This window comes from Papio anubis, chromosome 18 (genome assembly GCF_008728515.1).
Source record: "Papio anubis isolate 15944 chromosome 18, Panubis1.0, whole genome shotgun sequence".
Classification (NCBI taxonomy): Eukaryota; Metazoa; Chordata; class Mammalia; order Primates; family Cercopithecidae; genus Papio; species Papio anubis.
Window position 1 is genome coordinate 2338702 of NC_044993.1, and position 19584 is coordinate 2358285.

The window sequence follows — 19584 nt, forward strand, 5'->3', positions numbered from 1 at the left end:
GCGGCTTTTGGGGTGACTCCAGCTGAGGGTTCGGCTGGAGGGAACAGCATGAAAGACTCTGTTTCCTGGGCTGTACAACAGGTGTCACGGCACCTGCAACACTGAGTGTTCTCTGACATAGGCCGGCAGAGACGCCTGCAGGGCTCCTGGCTCACAGCACACACTGGGCTGACCAGCTCAGGAAGGGAAGTTGACGCCATGCACCCCGATTGGTTAACTTTCAAGGGGTGCAGCTTGCCAACAATCCCCCGAGACCCACTATCGAGCTCCACTGCCACGCAGCAGTGCCCCACCCCCAGCAGTCCCACTCGGGACATCAGTGCAGAGGCCAGGAGGGCACGTGGGCAAAGGGAATGGCATGGTGACAGCAGCTGAGCGGCAAGTGAGACCCCTAGGCAGACTCAGGGCCAGGCTCACAGTCAGCACTTTCTGTTGAACCTCATTCAATCCAGAGCCTCCTATCAGGTGGGCAGAGCATATGCGGGGACCATGAGATGGCCAGACTGGTTCCCTACACAGGGTGCCGGGACGTGGGCTGGTGCCTGCACTGCACTGGTTACATGTTCTGAAGATCGCCCTTGGAAACAGTTATGACTATTTAGGGAATATAGGAAATTAAAATAGAACATTATTGGCTGGGCACAGTGGCTTACACCTATAATCCCAGCACTTTGGGAGGCTGAGGCAGGAGAATTCTTGAGGCCAGGAACTGGAGACCAGCCTGGTCAACATAGTGAGATCCCATCTCTACAAAACATAAAAATATTAGCTGGGCGTGGTGGTGCATGCCTGCAGTCCCAGCTCCTCAGGAGGCTGAGGTGCGAGGATCATTTGAGCCCAGGAGATTGAGGCTGCAGTGAGCTATGTATGATCTTACCACTGCACTCCAGGCTGGGGGACAGAGCAGAACAAGACCCTGTCTCAAAACATAAAATTATTTGTTTTGTAACCAGGGAGAAAGAGGCTCAGCAAAGTGAAGCCACTTTCCCTGATGGCCACGCAGGGAGGCCGGAGGGCCTGGCAGGCTGTGTGCCTCAAATATGCAGCCCAAGGGCCCTGGCAGGGTGGCGGGAAGGCTCAGGAAGCCCACAGCAGCAGACTTGACTCTCCCATCTCCGCGGTTACTGCTGATGCAGGGTCTGACCCTGCCAGGCCTTCAGGGAGAAACCAAGCAGGGCCCCACTCAAGACACTCAACCCCCAGGCGCTGCCTGCTGACCTCAGGCAAACTGGATCCTGGCTAAGGAAACTCGCGGTGCCTTGCCCCTGGACGCCTCCAACAAAGAGGAGCTGGTTTGCGGTGACAGCGTTTTCCCAGAGCCGAACTCCAGCAGGGATTTATCACACATTCTTGTCGAAGGCCACCAGGTGACCAGTGGACATGTGTGGTTACGCCCAGGTCGAGTGGCCACCGGTTCCTGTGAGAAGAGGCCAGAGCGGCGGTCAGAGCTCATGGGAGCAGCATCTCCATGTGGCAGGTGGGCCTCAGAGGTGCTGCTGGAGAAGCCCCGGCAGGTGACTGCACAGCCAGTGTGTGGGGTTTGCAACCTGCCCCTGCGGACCCCAAGGTCAAAGCAGCGAGGCTGAGACGCTGATGGTCATGACTCTGGGGACTTTCTGGTGGCAGGGACAACCTGAGCAACCCAGGGCTCCTTCCCATCCCATTCCCCAGCTGCCACTGGGAAGCAGGAGTCTAGCAGATTGTCGTGCCTGAGGCTCAGACTGGTGAAGGCTTGCACCAGGTTGCATAGGCACAGGCTGGTCTGACCACACCTAACCACGAAGAGGTGTTCATCTTTATTAGAATGTTCCTCTCCTTCCCTCCTCCCCCACCGCCTGCTGAATGCTGAGAAGGAAGCTGACCTAGCTTCAGGGAGCTCACAATTCCAACAGTACCGAAAAACTGTACTGCAAGATAAATGACCACATAAAGACGGAAAAGTAAGTGTTTCAGGATCTGAAAAAGGGAGCAGCCAACCCCATCTGGGAGCTGGGGATGAGTTCAGAGAGGCGCATCTGAACTGCGTCTTGAGGGATGCATGGGAGCTCACTAAGAAGGAAGGGTGGCCGGGCGCGGTGGCTCATGCCTAGAATCCCAGCACTTTGGGAGGCCGAGGCGGGCGGATCACGAGGTCAGGAGATCAAGACGATCCTGGCTAACACGGTGAAACCCCATCTCTACTAAAAACACAAAAAAAAATTAGCCAGGCACGGTGGCGGGCGCCTGTACTCCCAGCTACTCGGGAGGCTGAGGCAGGAGAATGGCGTGAACCCGGGAGGCGGAGCTAACGGTGAGCCAAGATCGCACCACTGTACTCCAGCCTGGGCGACAGAGCTGGAGTACAAAAAAAAAAAAAAAAAAAAAAACAAGAAGGAAGGGCATTCCCAGCAGAGGGACCAGCATATGCAAAGAGGAAGGCACAATGTACTCGTGGACCGTCCAGAGGACGGTGGGCAGGTGTGCAGAATACCGGCCAGGCGACAGCCGAAAACAAGGCCAGAACTCCAGGAGGACTGCACGTCTTGCTGGGGAGCCTGGTCTTTATCCCAGGGACTCTTACGCAATGGAGCAGAGTGATCAGACTGCTGCTCTGCCATTCTGTCGCCTGCAGAGATGACCGCACCAAAGATGGGTAGCTAGGTGCCTTTCCAGAGGCGAGTGTCCTGGGCAGGGGTCATGCCCCACTCTCCTTGTTGTCTCCTCTGCACAGGTGTAGACAGCAGGCCTCTGTCCCACGTGGCCTTCTCTGTGTGTGTCTGTGTCTCTTCTCCTCTAAGGACACCAGTCCCACTCGACTCCAGTGGGACCTCATCTTAATTAACTACATCTGCAACAACCCTATTTCCAATTACAGTCATGATCACATTCAGTGGCATAAACTTTAGGGGCATGATCACCCCTGTGATTGGAACTGTGCAACCTCCTTCATATACATAACCCCGCAGCAGCTTCAAGGGTGGGTACTCTTATCTGCTTATGGGGGGGGGGTGGACAGGGAAACTGAGGCCCTGGATGGCAGAGCCAGGGCTCTAACACCCAGGCTGTTTCCTTATCTCCTCCCCAGGAGTCCAGGTCCAGCGATCCCAGGAGCCAGAAAGGTAAAGGTGAGCCGGGAAAACGTCACCCTGGGGCCCCCTGACACTTCAGCAATTTCCCTAGTACTTGGGTGGCACGGGAAGGTTCAGGGACCCGGGCAGCTTTTGCCTTTCCTGCAGAAGGCAAAAGCTCGGCAGGCTCTGCAGCCACTCCCTCTAGAAGGTGAGCTCATCAAGTACCAAGTCTCCCATGACAGCTGCAAAAGCGACGTGCGCCCGGGGGCCGCCCTCAGGTTTGGCGCCAGGGTGCGCCCCGCCCCTTCTTTTCTGAGACGGTGCCTGGTGAGGAGGGCTTGGAGCCAGGCGGATAAATACCCGGGACCAGATGCACAGCCTCGTCCCTCAGTGCCTACCCAAACTCACAGCCCAGACCTCTCCTGAACACAGAACCAGGCAGGGCCCTGCGCTGGGGGAGCTCGAGGTCTCAGGCAGAGAGGCTGATGCTGACAGAGAAACACACTCAACAGTGAATGAGATGCAAATACTTATGAAAAACCCAAGCTGTAGACTTTTCACTAAAGTAGATACACAGTGGTCCACAAGCACACGGAAAGGTGCTCACCGCCATCAGCCTCCAGGGAATGCAAATCACAGCCACAGGGAGATGCACCTCACAGCCCTGAGCATGGCGGTAAGCAGGAGGCAGACAGCGGTGAGTGCTGGCGAGGACAGGCCACGCTGGAGCCCTCCGGCACTGCTGGTGAGAACGCCAAGGTGCAGCTGCTGTTGGAAACAGTCTGGCTGCGCCTCAGGAAGTTAAACTCAGAGTCACCACAGGTCCCAGCAACTCCTCTCCTCGGTGTCTACCCGAGAGAAGTGAAAACACACAGCCACATGAAGGTGTGTACACAGTGTTCGTAACAGTGTTATTTGCAAGAGACAAGAGCCGAACAACTCCAATATCCATCAACTAATGAGCAGATGAACAAAACGCAGTCCATCCACACCGGGGCTATCGCTCAGCCACAAAAGCGAGGGGAGCCCTGACGACGCCCACTATGATGCAGGTAAGCCTTGAAGGCATCGCACAGAGTGAAGGAAGCCAGCACAGAAGAACGTACTGTCCGGTTCCAATCACACGGAAGGTCCAGGATACATAAACCCAGAGAGACAGAAAAGAGTTTGGCAGTTGCCAGGGGCTAAGGGAGGGGCAATAGGGAGGGAGATGGACCGTTCATGAGCGAGGAGTTCCTTTTTTGGGGTAAAGATGTTCCAGAAGTAGACACTGGCAAAGGTTGCACACTTGGTGAATGCACAAGAAACCACCAAATTGTGTACTTTGAGAGGGCGAATGTCATGGTATGTGGACATACCTCCATAAAAAGAAAACTGGGCCAGGCCCAGTGGCTCACGCCTGTAATCCCAGCACTTTAGGAGGCCGAGGTGGGCGGATCATCTGAGGTCAGGAGTTCAAGACCAGCCTGGCCCACATGGTGAAACCCTGTCTCTACTAAAAATACAAAAATTAGCCAGCCGTGGTGGCACATGCCTGTAATCCCAGTTACTCAGGAGACTGAGGCAGGATAATCACTTGAACCTAGGAGGCAGAAGTTGCAATGAGCCAAGATTATACCACTGCACTCCAGCCTGGGTGACAGAGTGAGTCTCAAAAGAAAAGAAAAAAAGAAAGAAAGAAAATTGGGCCAGGTGTGGTAGCTCATACCTTAATCCCAGCACTTCAGGAGGCTGAGGCAGGAGGATTGCTTCAGCCAAGGAGTTCAGGACCAGCCTGAGCAACACAGTCAGACCCCTGTCCCTACAAAGAAATAATAAAATAGAAAAATAACAGAATAAGACTACAGGTGGGGCGCACCTGTAGTCCCAGCTACTCAGGAGGTGGAGGCTGCCGTGAGCTGAGATTGTGCCGCTGCACTCCAGCCTGGGCAACAGAGCAAGATCCTGTCTCAAAAAAAAGTAGAGAAAAGCAGAGAGGAAAGAAAGAAAGAAAAAAAAGGAGAAAGATAAGAAGGAAAGGAAGAAAGAAAAAAGAAAACTGACAAGGCGCCGGCACATTCCTTGTGAACGTGATGAATGAGCTCCCACACCACTCCCCCTGGGCTTGGGACAGTGTTTTCAGTGTCCTCTGAGAACCATCCCTTGCCCGTGTCCTAGGGGAGCTGCTGGTCAGCATGTCCCTCCCACAACCACCTGCCCTCACATCTTCAGTGAGCACGTGCCCGGGCTGGTCAATCAGAAATTACATCCCTCATAGGCAGAGATCAGGCAGGGAGCTTCAGCGGAGCCCATCGAAGCCTTTCTAGGCCCTGGAGAAATGGGTCTCTCCCCGGCTCCAGGACTGAGAACCTTAAGGACTATGTGAGCACAGACACACCGGCCTTTCCTAACACACATGGAACACCTGCTGCGGCATGAAATTAAACCCAAGGAGGAAAGCAGAACCAAGAACGGGAGTGAGGGAGAGCATGCTCTGACACTGTGGGCACCTGGATCCAGCTATGCCTGCAGCTACCCAGGGAATAAGAGCCAATGAAATCACTTTTCACTTAAGCTAATTTGAGCTGTGATTGTGCCTCTTGCAACCAAGTCCTGATTGATACATTCAGCTCACATTTTACACAGATGTGGATATAGAGGAAACTTCAGTGGTCCCAATCACTTTTTTTTTTTTTTGAGACAAGTTTCACTCTAGTTACCCAGGCTGGAGTGCAGTGGAGCAATCTCGGCTCACCGCAACCTCCACCTCCCGGGTTCCAGCAATTCTCCTGCCTCAGCCTCTCAAGTAGCATGCACCACCACACCAGGCTAATTTTGTATTTTTAGTAGAGACAGGGTTTCACCATGTTAGTCAGGCTGGTCTCGAACTCCTGACCTCATGTGATCCACCCACCTCAGCCTCCCAAAGTCCTGGGATTCCAGGCATGAGCCACTGTGCCTGGCCCCAGATCACTCTTACAAAGGTCTGTCAGGGCTATGTGTGTAGGAGCTCTGTTCTGCAAAACACATAGACCTTTAAGCAATGGACTCTACACGGAGCAAGATGCTAGGGAGTGAGGTCTGTCTTGCTCCTTTCTTCCCTGCCTGTTTCTTTCTTCTGCCTCCAGGTGGGAGGGTGGAACTGTAAGCTGAGTGCTCGAATGGTGTGACTGCCCAGGCACTGGGAGCCTAATGAGCTGGAGGGTGAGGTAGGTGATCCACCATGCAGCACAGTCCCCCGTGTCCGTGGAGAGACAAAGCAAGGCCCAGGGCCCAGGCTGGGGATGCAGAGGTGGAGGTGGGGGCAGCGCAGAGCCACACATAGAGAGGGTGAGGGGCGTGTGAAAAGCGTGGCATCTGAAAGCAGGCGCCTGTTCTCTTGGGGACCGAGCCAACCCACCCTCCACTTGGCCGAGCCATCTGTGAAGTTGATTGCACACATGTGCTCCCACGGGTAGTTTCTCCACGGAACGCTGTCATGGTCAGCAAAGCACCAGGTGTGCGGACACGGGGGCCACAGGCGTGGGGCACCACTGTGAGCACACAGGAGCCTGAGGACAAAGAAAATCTGGTGGGGAGAGGAGGGGGAGGGGCTGAGCTGACATCCAGGTCATACCAGGTAAGTGGTGAGTTCTGAACACACCGGGGAACACAGGTGAATCCGAGGTGGGGGCCATGATGGGCAGGGGGTGAGGGGGAAGGTCAGCAGCACAGGTTTCAAAACCCAGGAGAGGGCCGGGCACGGTGGCTCATGCCTGTGATCCCAGTACTTTGGGAGGCTGAGGCGGGCGGATCACCTGAGGTCAGGAGTTCAAGACCAGCCTAGGCAACATGGTGAAACCCCATCTCTACTAAAAATACAAAAATTAGCTGGGCGTGGTGGCGGATGCCTATAATCCCAGCTACTCGGGAGGCTGAGGCAGGAGAATCACCTGAACTCGGGAGGTGGAAGTTACAGTGAGCTGAGATTGCACAACTGCACTCCAGCCTGGGCAACAGAGCAAGACTCTGTCTCAGAAACCAAAAAAACAAAAACAAAAAAATCCCAGGGGGCAGCCTGGGCCACAGTGGAACCAAATCCACACCTACCGGGAACCCGATTGTGGCCTTACTAGAGATGGGCCCTCTGCAGGTGGAATAGTTAAGATGGGGTCACGCTGGAATAGGGCAGGCCTTAAATCCAATGGCTGTTGTCCCTAGGAGAGGGAGACAGAGACACACAGAGGGAAGACAGCCCTGTGAACTCACGGTGGGAACTGGGGTGATGCGGCCACAAGCCAAGGAATGCCTGAAGTCGCCTGGAGCTGGAAGGGGCAAGGAGGGTCCTCCTGGGAGCCTTGGGAGAAAGTGCAGCCCTGATGATACTCGAGCTTAGACCTGTGACCTCCAGGGCTGTGAGGGAGTGCATTTCTGCTGTTCTGAGCCGCTTTGGGGTGCTTTGTTATGGCAGGGGCAGGAGACTCACACGGGGAAGATGAGGCGTGTCCTGGAGGAGCAATGGTCCTCTGTGGCTGCAGCCCACGGTGTGAGGACAGCACATGGACAGGATTCTCCTGTATGCCTTCAAGAGCCACCCACCAGGCCCTGCATCAGTCAGCAGCTGTCACAGCAATGCCGAGTAACAAGTCCCTCCAAGAAACAAAGAAACCCCACTAGGTGGCTCAAAATAGTAAGTTATTTCCATGCACGAATGGATGCCCATGCTCGACCCATTTTATAGAACTGAAAACAAGGCCCAGAGAGCTGAAGCTCCTTGCCTGGGGCCACACAGCTAGCAAACAGCAGAGCCACTGCCGTTTCTCAGGAAGACCAATGAGAACTGGGCTCCAGCTGCCACAGGGGTTTCTGGGGTTAGATTTGTGGAAAACGTCCCTGGCAGTCACCAGGACCTGGGACAGACTGTCAGGAGCATTTTGGAGTTTCGCTCCCTGGGGCCTTTAGGGAGGGAATGGGCATGTCCATTCTAGAAATGGGAGCACCAGAGGGGACAGACCTGCCCCAGCCAGAATGTGGAGTGTACGGGTCTCGGGAGCTGCCAAAAGCGACCACACACAGTGGCTCCAAACCACACACACTTATTCATGTACAGCTTTAGAGGTCACAAGTCAAGAGGAGTCTTATGGGGCTGGAATCAAGGTCTTAGCAGGGCTGCCTCCCTGGAGGAGAATCCGTTTCTCACCTTTTCCAGCTTTTAGCAGCCACCTGCACTCCAGGCCACATGACTCCCCCTCCACCTTCCAGTAGCATCGCCTCTGCTTCCGGGGTCCCTCGCGCGGACTCTGTGACCCTCCCCCAAAGCCCCCGTGATTCTGTTTGCCCATCTGCATAATTCAGGGTGATTCCCCCGTCTCAGGTGCCTCAACTCAGTCACATCTGCAAAGTCCCTCTTACCAGGGAACGTGACACCCACAGGTTCCGGGAGTAGGATGTGGACATCTATGGGAGTCATCATTCCTGCGGCAGGGAGAAGCCCCTCAGTGACACAGCAGTCAAGGCCACCCAGTCACCTCCTCCTGGAGCCCTCCCTCCCAACCAAGGCAAATCAGGACAGCCCTGAACTGGGTAACGAGGCAGCATCTACCCACAGCTTTGAATGCACACATCACCTAGCCAGCAACGCCTGCTCTAGGAGACCGGGGTGCAGAATTCCCCAGGCTAGCAGCAAGGGAGGGTGGACTTGAACAGCTGTTGCAGTCTTGTGAGACTGAAAGATCAGATGTGTCCAAAATGCTCATTACTAGGGTAAGGCTAGGACGACACGGTGCATCCACGCTGCGGAACATGACGTGGCTATTAAGGAAACACACACATGTAGATACCCTGACGTGGAAAGATGACCTTGATATAAGTGAGGAGGAAAGAAAACAAGCTATAAAGCAATATGCACGGTACGATTTTATTTCTACAAAAGGGAATGGCGTAGGAGTGACACGAATTTGACGACATGCTGAAAAAACTCCAAAGATGCCGTAATGGCCTCTACGGGGGTGGACAGCGTGCAGTGGGACCTGGTGACTTTATACGCATCTGTCTCACTGTTTTAATATTTTTATGAGGATGTGTTATAATTTTAATGAGAAATAATTTTTAAAAATCAAAAATATCCCCCTCCATTTCAGGTCCTTAAAGGCTGCCTTTCCTAGATGGCCCATCAGAGTGTCCCCGGTGACTTTCCTGTAGATAATTCACCCTCACCAGGGCCCACCTGTGGGGCTTCCTGCTGGGCCTCCCTCCACCCTCAGCTCCAGGCATGGCCAGCGGAGACCCCTAACTCACTAGGGAACCCTGCAGCCAGGAAGTCACAGCAGAGAGCAGAGCGGGGACAGGCAGAGGCCCCGAGGCACAGCTCACAGACCCCAGCTTGGGCCAGGCACACAGCAGGTGCTGGAGACACAAAGGGATCTGGAAGCCCCTTTCTGAGCAGGTCTTACCCTGGGTTTTGCACACCCCAAAAGCAACGCTATTTAGAGGACATTTCAAGGCCGTCATCAGCAAGAATCCCTAAGTCTAGTCTGGGTGTGAAGGGTGTGAGAGGAGGAACAGGACTGAAAGAGAGGCCTGGGTGAGAGTTCTAGTCCCCCCCAGGCACTGACCAGCTTGGAGACCAGGCACTGCCCTTCTTAGCAACCAGGCCCCAACTTCTCCCTGCAGTTCACTTCCTGCTATGCCCGCAGGACAGTCCTGAGCCGCTAGAAGGACCTGCCTGGTGAGAAGATTCTGAACGTAGCCACCAATTAGCTGTGTCTGTAGTGGGTGCAGGGCAGGAGGAAGAGAGGAAGAGAGGAAGAGTGGCAGAGGTGCCCGGGATGTGTCACCTCTGATCTACATGCCCAGTCAAGGCTACACTCACAAGGAAAAATCACAGACAGGGACATCACCTGACGACTAGCACATGGGCCTGCCACCATGGTCCTGCTGACTGCCATGGAGATCCAAGGGCCTCAACTCACAAGAGTAGGTACCGTCATCCAGGTGGCCACCTCCGTAAGCTCCGCACCTGCCTGGCCTCCAGGATAGATGGGGGCTGACCCTACCCAGGCCATCCTAGCCCAGCTGTGTGCACCCTCCCCACACACTGAAGACCGAAGCAGGAGGATCACTTGAGCCTGGGAGGTCAAGGTTGCAGTGAGTCATGATGGCACCACTGCACTCTGGCCTGGGCAGAGCAAGACCCTGTCTCGAAAAAGAAAAAAAGTTATGTTTCTACTATATTGTAGTCTATTAAGCGTGCTATAGCATTTTATCTTAAAAAATTACGAATCTTAATTTTAAAATACTTTATTGCTAAAAAACGTGAACAACCATCTGGGCCTTCAGTGGAGGGCCTTGGCTTGGCTGTGGATGATCAGCGTGGTGAGTGCTGAAGGCTGAGGCGGCAGCTTCTTAAAATAAGACAACAATGTTGGCTGCATCAATGGACTCTTCCTTTCACAAAAGGCTTCTCTGTAGCATGTGATGCTATTTGATAGCATTTGATTCACCGTAGAGCTTCATTCAAAACCGGAGTTAATCCTCTCAAACTCTGCTCCTGCTTTATCGACTCTGTTGAAGGAATATTCTAAATCTTTGCTGTCACTTCAACAATGTCTGCAGCACCTTCGCCAGGAGTAGATTCCATCGCAAGAAACCACTTTCTTGGCTCACCCCTAAGCAGCAACTCCGCAGTCTTTCAAGTGTGATCGTGAGCTTGCAGCAATGCAGTCCCATCTGCAGGCTCCGCTTCTAATTCCAGTTCTCTTGCCATGTCCACCACGTTTGCAGTTGCTTCCTCCACTCAAGTCTTGAGCCCCTAAAGCCGTCCATGAGGGCTGGAATCAACTTCTTCTAAACTGTTGTTAATGTGGATATTCTGACCTCCACCCTTGAATCGCGAATGTTCTTAATGGGATCTAGAATGCTGAATCCTTTCCAGATGGTTTTCAATGGACCTTGCCCAGATCCATCACAGAAATCACTATCTATGGCAGCCTTACGAAATGTATTTCTTTTTTTTTTTTTTTTTTTTTTTTGAGACAGAGTCTTGCTCTGTCGCCCAGGCTGGAGTGCAGTGGCGCGATCTCAGCTCACTGCAAGCTCCGCCTCTTGGGTTTATGCCATTCTCCTGCCTCAGCCTCCTGTGTAGCTGGGACTACAGGCGCCCGCCACCACACCTGGCTAAATTTTTTTGTATTTTTAGTAGAGACGGGGTTTCACCGTGTTAGCCAGGATGGTCTCGATCTCCTGACCTCGTGATCCACCCGTCTCGGCCTCCCAAAGTGCTGGGATTACAGGCTTGAGCCACCGCGCCCGGCCACGAAATGTATTTCTTAAATAATAAGACCTGAAAGCTGAATGCTAGATGTTGTGTTAGAAGGCATGCAACAACATTCATCTCCCTGTACATCTCCATGGGAGCTCTTGGGTGAGTAGTAATATTTTAAAAGGAATCTTTTTCTGAGCAGTAGATCACAACACTGGGCTTAAAACTATTCTGGAAACCATGCTGTAAGCAGACGTGTGGCCATCCAGGCTTTGCTGTTCCATTTCTAGAGCACAGAGTAGATTTTACACAATTCTTACGGGCCCTAGGATTTTCGGAATGTTCAATGAACACTGGCTTCAAGCTAACGTCTCAGCTGTGCTAGCCCCTAACAAGAGAGCCAGCGTGTCCTTCAAAGCCAGCCGTTAGCTTCTTTCCAGCATGAAAGTCCTAGACGGCATCTTCTTCCAATGGAAAGATACTGAACATCTGTTTCGCGTAGCCACCTTCACCAACAATCTTAGCTAGATCTTCTGGGTAACCCGCGGCCTCACCTTCACTTTACGTTCTGGAAGTGGCTTCTTTCCTTAAACCTCATGAACCAACCTCCACTCACTTCCGGCTCTTCCTCTGCAGCTTCCCCACCTCTCTCTGGATCAGGCTTGGGCTTAAGGGAATGTTGTGATTAGTGTGATCTTCTCTTCAGACCCTAAAACTTTCTCCATATCAGCACTAAGATTGTTTTGCTTTCTTATCATTCATGTATTCACTGGAGTAGCACTTTTAATCTTCTTGAATAACTTTTCCTTTACATCCAAAACTAGGCTGCCTAGTGCATGAGGCCTGTCTCAGCTTTCAACACACCTTCCTCTCTACACTTAATCATTTCCAGCTTTTGATTTAAAGTGGGAGATGTGAGTCTCTTCTTTCACAGGAACACTTAGAGACCACTGTAGCGTTATTAGTTGGCCTAATTTTAAGACTGTTGTGTCTCAGGGAATAGGGAGGCCGGAGGAGACAGAGGGATGGGGGAGCGGCTGGTTGGAGGATTGGTCAGAACACAGAGCATTTATTAAGTTCACTGTCTTATGTGGGTACAATGTGTGGCATCCCAAAACAACCAGACATAATCATGAAAAAGCTTGAAATACCCTGAGAATTACCAAAATGTGACACAGAGACACGAAGTGAGCATGTACTGCTGGGAAAATGGCACCAATAGGCTTGCTCCACGCACGGATACCACGAACCTCCAATGTGTAAAAACACAGCCTCTGCAAAGCACAATGAAGCGAAGCCTCCTGAAACAAGGTGTGCCTGGCCCCCAGAACAATCCCTCCTCCTCCTCCTCCTCTCAGCTTGGGTTTCTGCTTTGCAAAACCCCTTGGCATCTCTTCACAGCAACGTTTACAGGAGACACAGCAGAGGGGGGGTCCCGGCAGAAACGACGCCATCAGATCCCGGCTGAGCTCTTGCAGGCTTTGCGGCGCTGCAGGAGGCACAGCTTTCACATGGGCCACCCCGTCTCTCCCTCTCCCGCAGCAAAGGCAGCCAGTGGGTCACATTTGAGATGCCTCCTGGGCCATGAACCTTCACCCTGGGGTTCTGAGCAGGTCCCAGGGGACAAAGTGGCGATGGGAACAGGAAGGAGAAATGGGCTACAGTCTGCCCCATCACCCCCCGCTCAGCTTCTACCAGAGCTTTCTGCCTTTATTTGGTGTCCACAGGCGGTAGGGATGAGGGGGCTCTGAGAGCTGCTGTGGCAGAGGGGTCGGCTGTAGAAAATAAAGCCATGCCACACTGTGGGACTTTCCTCTCGACGATGGGTGACACATTTACATTCCGATTCCCAACCCAAGGCCTCTAGTGAGCAGCAGATCAAGGAAAGCAATTGAGTTTCATCTTCTAGAGCAACCCAGGCTTTGAGGAGGACTGCGATGAATTCCTTATGTCCGCCCGGGGACAACGAGGGGTTCAGGACAGGCAACGCCGTGCGAAGGTGCCCTGTGTGTGCCCTCCCGGCAGGAGATGCGTCATGAAAACATCTTGAGTGTGTGACGGCAGGAGGGGCCAATGCCCTGTGGTCCGCTGCTAGGCGACACGGCAGGATGGAGCCATCTCAGATTTTCACTAGTAGGAGCTCCCACTGGAGTGAGGTGGACCCCACAGGAGAACAGCACGGGAGACTGCAGCCCCTTCTCACCTGACCTCAGCTCCGCGGGGCCACCGGCTCCTGCCCCTCTCTGCAGCAGAGGGTCTCACCCAGACGGAACCTCCTGGAACCACCTGCTTCACCACACACCACCACCCCCACGTCTCCACTGCCACACCCTTGCTGGGTTGGACTCTGCCTCCAACCTGTGTTGTGGCTGCGTGTGCGATGCCTCATCTCCCCGCGGGGCCAAGGCCTCCCGGTGGCAGCACCCACACCAGACAGGAGACAGCCGGGGGCGCTCAGGCCAGCAGCATTTGCATCCTGGGGACCAGGTCAGATGCAGGGGTTGGGGTCCCATCTAGATATGATGAGACAAAGTCCGGGGCCTGACCACCATTTTTACAAGCCCTCCAGGAACCTGGAGAGTGTGGAAGGCTCTGAACCCCGGGCGCATCCCAGACAATGATGTCACATGGCCGGGGAGGGCATCGTGTGCCTTAGAACCCACGGTGACTCCAGGGCCTGGGGCTGAGACCCGGCCTGAGGAGTCGTCCTGGATCCTACCCTCCCAGCCGAGGACCGGGGCCAGTCCCCTTAGCAGCACAGGACCTCAGTCTCCCCCTCTGCCAAGTGGAAACAAGGGCACCACCTCTCAGATTCCGAGTTCCACACCTCCCGCCCCGTTTTCCAGGAAAACCCACATTCCATCCTCCTCAGCCTTCCCTGCAGGGCTGCTCTCAGGGGAAGGGCCTGGCACTCTGCGGAGGACACAGCAAACCGTTTCTCACTTTGCGCGGCCTGACAAGCCCTGCCGGCCGGGGCGGGCGAGGACAGCGCCAGCTGCCCTACAGCTCCCTCGCATCTCTCGGTTGTGACAGTGGCAGGAGCCCGCCCGGGGCCAGTCACTCCTCGGCCCACATGGTACGGCCGCTCTCACGCTCCAGTGGAGGGTTGGCCCCAGGCTGTGGGCGCCTGAGCCAGTCATTCATTGGCTTCACTCTCCAGGGCGGCGGACTCTGTTCCCTTCTTTTTTTTTCTTTTTTTCCAAATTCTAAGTCCATTGAGAAAGCACAACTCCAGGCCCTGCAGCCCAGAATGGAGGCTCATCCCCCATCCTCTGATGACCAAAAATACTGTGTAGCCTCCCGCCTCCGAGGGTCACACCAGTGAGCTCACAAACACACGTGCCTCCCATGCTTCTCACAGCAGGGCTGGGGGAGGATGACACCAACGGAGACGGTGCAACCACAGGCCCGGCCCCACGTCAAGGCTACTACAGGGAGAAGGGAGCCCCGCCCCCCTTCAGTGGGGAACCCAGCCCAGAGAGGGGAGGCGACCGGTCTGGGATGTGCGGCCACAACAGCCCAGGCTGGATGTGGGTCTGAAGGTCTCAGAGGCAAGGGTGAGAAGCCGGTTCCTAGTGCCCACTTGAGGCGTGACACCTCCTCTCTTGGACACTTTAAGTGCCAGTGACCTGGAGACCACCCAGGCCACACACCCCCACCTGGGCGCACCTGTGCAGCCGTACGCTCTGGCTCCATGGGTGCGCATGGATGTGCAGGCTGTGCACAGCGGTGTGGAGGCTGTGAGTGGTGTGCAGAGCCATATGCGTGGACAGCAGGACACAGCGGGTGAGCCAGTCCCTTTCTCACAAAGGAGCTACACTCCAAGACCCCAGTTGTGTGAATGCAGAAGCAGGAACCACCTCCCTCCTCACGGCGCCTGCTCGGGCAAAGGGATGGAGTCAGCTTGGACTCCACCAGTGCAGAAGGCAAGCCCCAACCCACCAGGGAGCACGGGCTGCTGGGTCTTGAAGGCTGTCGGGGGCGGGTGGGGGGTGGGTTCCGTCAGTTTCACAGCTGCACAGGCCTGCAAACCGTTCCCTCTCACTCCCTCCACCCGTCTGCCAAGGCTGGCTGGCCAGTGCCCCAAGGGCTGGGGGCCCAGTAGGAGCCACGCCCACCCCACCCTGGCCCCGGCTCCTTTGCATGGGTCTCAGGTCTCGCCCTCCCGACCCAGCCCCTGGGCTTCGTGCCAGCATGGTGCCCACTTGTACGTAGGCATCTCCCCCAACAACGCTCCCACAGAGCCCTTGGGACCCCGAAACTCCAGGAAGAGGCTGGATGCCCCAGGAAGGGAGCTGCTACCACCTAAGCTTCACAGGCCTTCAGAGATTAGAAGCCAAGGTCCAGAGAGGCTGACAACCCGCCGTGGGGCAGCTCTGCACCTGCGCTGCCCCAGCCCTGTCCAGGCCACCTTGGCTCCATAACAGGAACCTGCTTCTCTCAATGTCTAGGGGAATTCATCTGAAAACTGTCCCAGGTCCCACGTCCCCCCAGTCCTATAGACATCCGCCCAGTGCCAGAGCTATGAAATAAGCTCAGTCCTGCAGAGCACTGTCTGCGAAGTCCCCGAGCTGCTGAGAACTAATGAACTGATGAACTCACAAACCAATCCGCAGGTGACACGGGAGCTGCCATGAGCTTCCTCAATTCCGTGACGCCTCTGTCCCCCAGCCCCCAAAACTGCTTCTTGTCCACTAGGGTCAAAAAAGCAACTACACAAAATAGAAAGGGTCGAAAAACGAAACACAGAGGAAAGAAATTCACCAAAATGCCACAGAGAGCGCTCGGCCGATTCGTCAGACCAGGGCTAATGCCACTTTCCCCCTCCTCCTCAGTATTATTTATTTTCCTGTGGAACGAGTATTACATTTATGATGGAAAAAATAACCACTGATTCTAATTTGTTCTTAAAATCCCAGGTGAGTAGTCACACGTGGGTTCCTGTTTATCTCCCTGCCTGAACATTTCTGGGGGAGCAGGGAAGGGCAAACAGAGCAATTTTGGACCTCAGTGTCAGGTGGTAATTCATGTTTCTTTCAGATTCTTAGAATCAATCTTGTTTCCCTCTAAAACATCCGAAGTCACGAGTGACATATTCTGCCAACAAACCACAGCCACCATTTTTGTTTTTCACTGTAGATCAAGGGCCACTGAAAATCAGAACCAAATGGGCTGAACTTTAATTAGCGACAGGTCAGGAAGGGCTGAGTCGCACCCAAGCTGGGAGCTTTCCTGGAGGAACTCCACGTGTGCTCCGGCTGAGAACACAGAACCATCCAGAAAGACGCAGGGAAATGTCCCCCAGGAAGCCTCCTGCCTGGGTAGCCCATGGCTTCCCACGCAGCTTCCAGATCCCTGCCCCAAGCCTCTCCGGGCTACCCTATGGGCCCTCCTCTGGCCCAGGAAAGCAAACGCCGGTGGATAGCAAAGGCTCTGGGTTTTCTGAAACACCTTCCCAAGTCTTGACAAAGCCTTTTAGTAACCTCAGTTACTTTAGAACCCAAATGTCTACCTGTGGGACCCGTGGCTTTTCACAGGGGAACTTCCTCCAACCTGCAGCAGGCAGCTCCTGCCGGCCACAGCCTTCCTAGGACCAGCCCCTGGCTCACACACTCACCCACAGGAGCCAGACCCTGGGTGCCTTCCTCCAGCCCTGAAGGCCCCACCCTGCACCCACTCCTAAAGGTACCCACAAGCCATGTGGACCCCACCCACAGTCACCTCTGAACCCACTCCTTAGGGCCTGGGGGCCCCACTGGACCCCAAATTCAGTAAGTCATGCAGTGATTTAGAACAGTGGCTGCCCCAAAGCACCAGGCCTGCACTTAATTTGCCAGGCTTTTGTTGGCTCCCAACTGCTGCCATCTCCCAGGGTCCAGGAAGAATCCAGACCGCCCGTCTCGTAGCTGAGGCAGCTCCTAGCCGCCTCCTACAGCCCTGCAGTGCTGGACATGCCACCCCTACCTGGTGGTGTCTCCCCTCCTAGCCAGCACAGGAACGCTCCAACGCATTACACCAACAGAACAGACCACCTTCTTCATCCACCAATATTTTTTTTTTTTTTTTTTTTTTTTTTTTGAGATGAGGTCTAAGCTCTGCCGCCCAGGCTGGAGTGCATTGGCCTGATCTCCAGCTCACTGCAAGCTCGCTCTCCGGGTTCGCCATTCTCACTGCCTCAGCCTCAGTGGTTGGGACTACAGGCGCCCGCCACCCAGCGCCGGCTGTTTTGTATTTTTTGGTAGAGGCGGGGTTTCTGCATTGATGTTAGCCAGGATGGTCGATCTCTGACCGTGATCCACCCGTCTCGGCCTCCCAAAGTCCTGGGATTACAGGCTTGAGCCACCGCGCCCGGCCAATCCACCAATATTTTACACTAAATATCACCATACAGAACAGAGAGACACTGCTCGGTTTAAGGAGGCTGTAGGTCTCTGCACCCTCACAAATCAATCATTCCTCTGCACCAATCCCACCCACAGTCACCTCTGAGAACCTCCAGGGAACCCTAGGGTTCCATGGGGCATAGTTGGACAAACACCAGCGTATGCCTCAAACTGGGCCCAGCCCAAGGCCCTGAGCAACAGCAGGACTGAACAGACCGGGCTCACAAACACCTTCTGGGCACCAAGAAGGGCCCCCGCCCCCTCGCCCTCCTACCTGGAAGCCGCGATCTCAGCCTTCTGCTTGGCGATGGTGGCAGCCCGCTCAGCGGCCTCGACGGCGCGGTCCACCTTCTCGCGGATCTTGCTGGCCCGCAGGGGGATGAGGTTCTTGCGCTTGCCGCTGACGAGGATGTTCTGCTTGTACTTGCCCTCCTCCTTGGTGCCGTCCGGGAAGGTCATGCAGCCGTAGCCGTGGCGCCGGTTGCTGGCCCACTCGCCCTCGTACTTGAGCCCGTCCGAGCGCTGGCTCACGCCGAAGCCGGAGCGTTTGTCGTTCTTCCACTCGCCCACGTAGGTCTCGGTGGTGGTGGCGTCGATGTCGTCCTCGATGACCGCCAGCTCGGCCTCGGCCTCGCCCAGGCTGATGGTGGAGTGGATGTCGCTGGCCGTGGAGCTGACGGTGCTCATGCCCGCCTCGCTGCGGAAGGAGCTCTGCTTGCTGCGCTGGCTGGCCAGGCTGCTCTTGGACTCCGACTTGCGCAGCTTCAGCCCGCTCAGCAGCGAGCGCCGAAACAGCCCCTTCTTCTTGCTCTTGAGGATCTCGGAGTCACTGTGGGCCACGAGCACGAAGCCCCCGCGGGACACGGCCGGGCTGCCGGCCACCGCCGGAGAGGCGTCGGGATGCAGCGCCGTGCCGTTGGTGTGCTCGCTGCGCAGGGAGTTGATGGACGTCCTCAGGGGCGAGCGGATGACCGCAGCCATGCCGTACGGGACGCTCTGCCGCACGCCATAGCCCTGGCGCATGCCACCGACCCACTGGCCCTGGTAGGTCCCTGGGGAGAAAAGGAGCAGGGGTGAGTGCCTAGCGACAGAGAAGAGGGCACAGCCTGGCCACGGACAGGGTGGAAGCGGCCACAGTCCTGTCTGAGCTTCCTGTTGTTTTGTGTTTTTTTTGAGACAGGTTCTCGCTGTGTTGCCCAGGCTGGAGTGCAGTGAGGCCATCACAGCTCACTACAGCCAGGAACCCCTGGGCTCAGGCGATCCTCCTGCCTCAGACTCCTGAGCAGCCGGGACTACAGGCACGCATCACCATGCTCTGCTAATTTTTAAATTATTTGTAGAGATGGGGTCTCGTTATGTTGCCCAGGCTGGTTTCTAACTCTTGGGCTCAAGTGATCCTCCTGCCTCAGCCTCCCAAAGTGCTGGGATTACAGGCATGAGCCACACCACTCCTAGTGTGCTTTCTATCTTGATGAAACCTGGTGAGGTTTTTGTGGAGGCAGACAGGTCACGGTGCCTTACAACTTCTATCACCAGTGGCTGTTTCTGAACACACCTCCACCCTGCTTCTCATGGCTAGATCTTGTTCTCTCTTGGAAACTGGGGAGAGAGAAGGGAGGCATCAGAGTCTGTGGTGCAGAGTGAGGACCACAGAACCCAGACTGAACACGGAGCCCCCCACCATGGGGACAAGGAAATGCGTCCTGGGTCAGGAGGCCAATGAGTGGCAGCTACAGGGACACAGGTGTGGGCTACACACTAAGCACTGAATGGGCTGCTCTGGGAGGCAGTGAGCTCCCCATTGCTGGAGGTATCCAAGAAGCGTGTGGAAGACCACACAGTGGACACACCATGGAAGAGATTCAAGGGCATAGGGAAGAGGCAGTGGCCCAAGACCTTCACACATAAAGTCAGCAGACGCGATATCCCCAAA

At 55.1% G+C, this 19584-nt stretch overlaps 1 protein-coding gene across 1 annotated transcript in view; it reads right to left on the reverse strand.

Annotated features, from left to right (window-relative positions):
• JPH3 (junctophilin 3) overlaps positions 1–19584 on the reverse strand; it is a 109496-nt gene that overhangs the window by 48895 nt on the left and 41017 nt on the right. The window contains exon 2 of the mRNA XM_003917287.5: positions 17926–18703. Coding sequence (XP_003917336.2) covers positions 17926–18703 — 778 coding nt within the window. The remainder of the gene's footprint in view (positions 1–17925; positions 18704–19584) is intronic.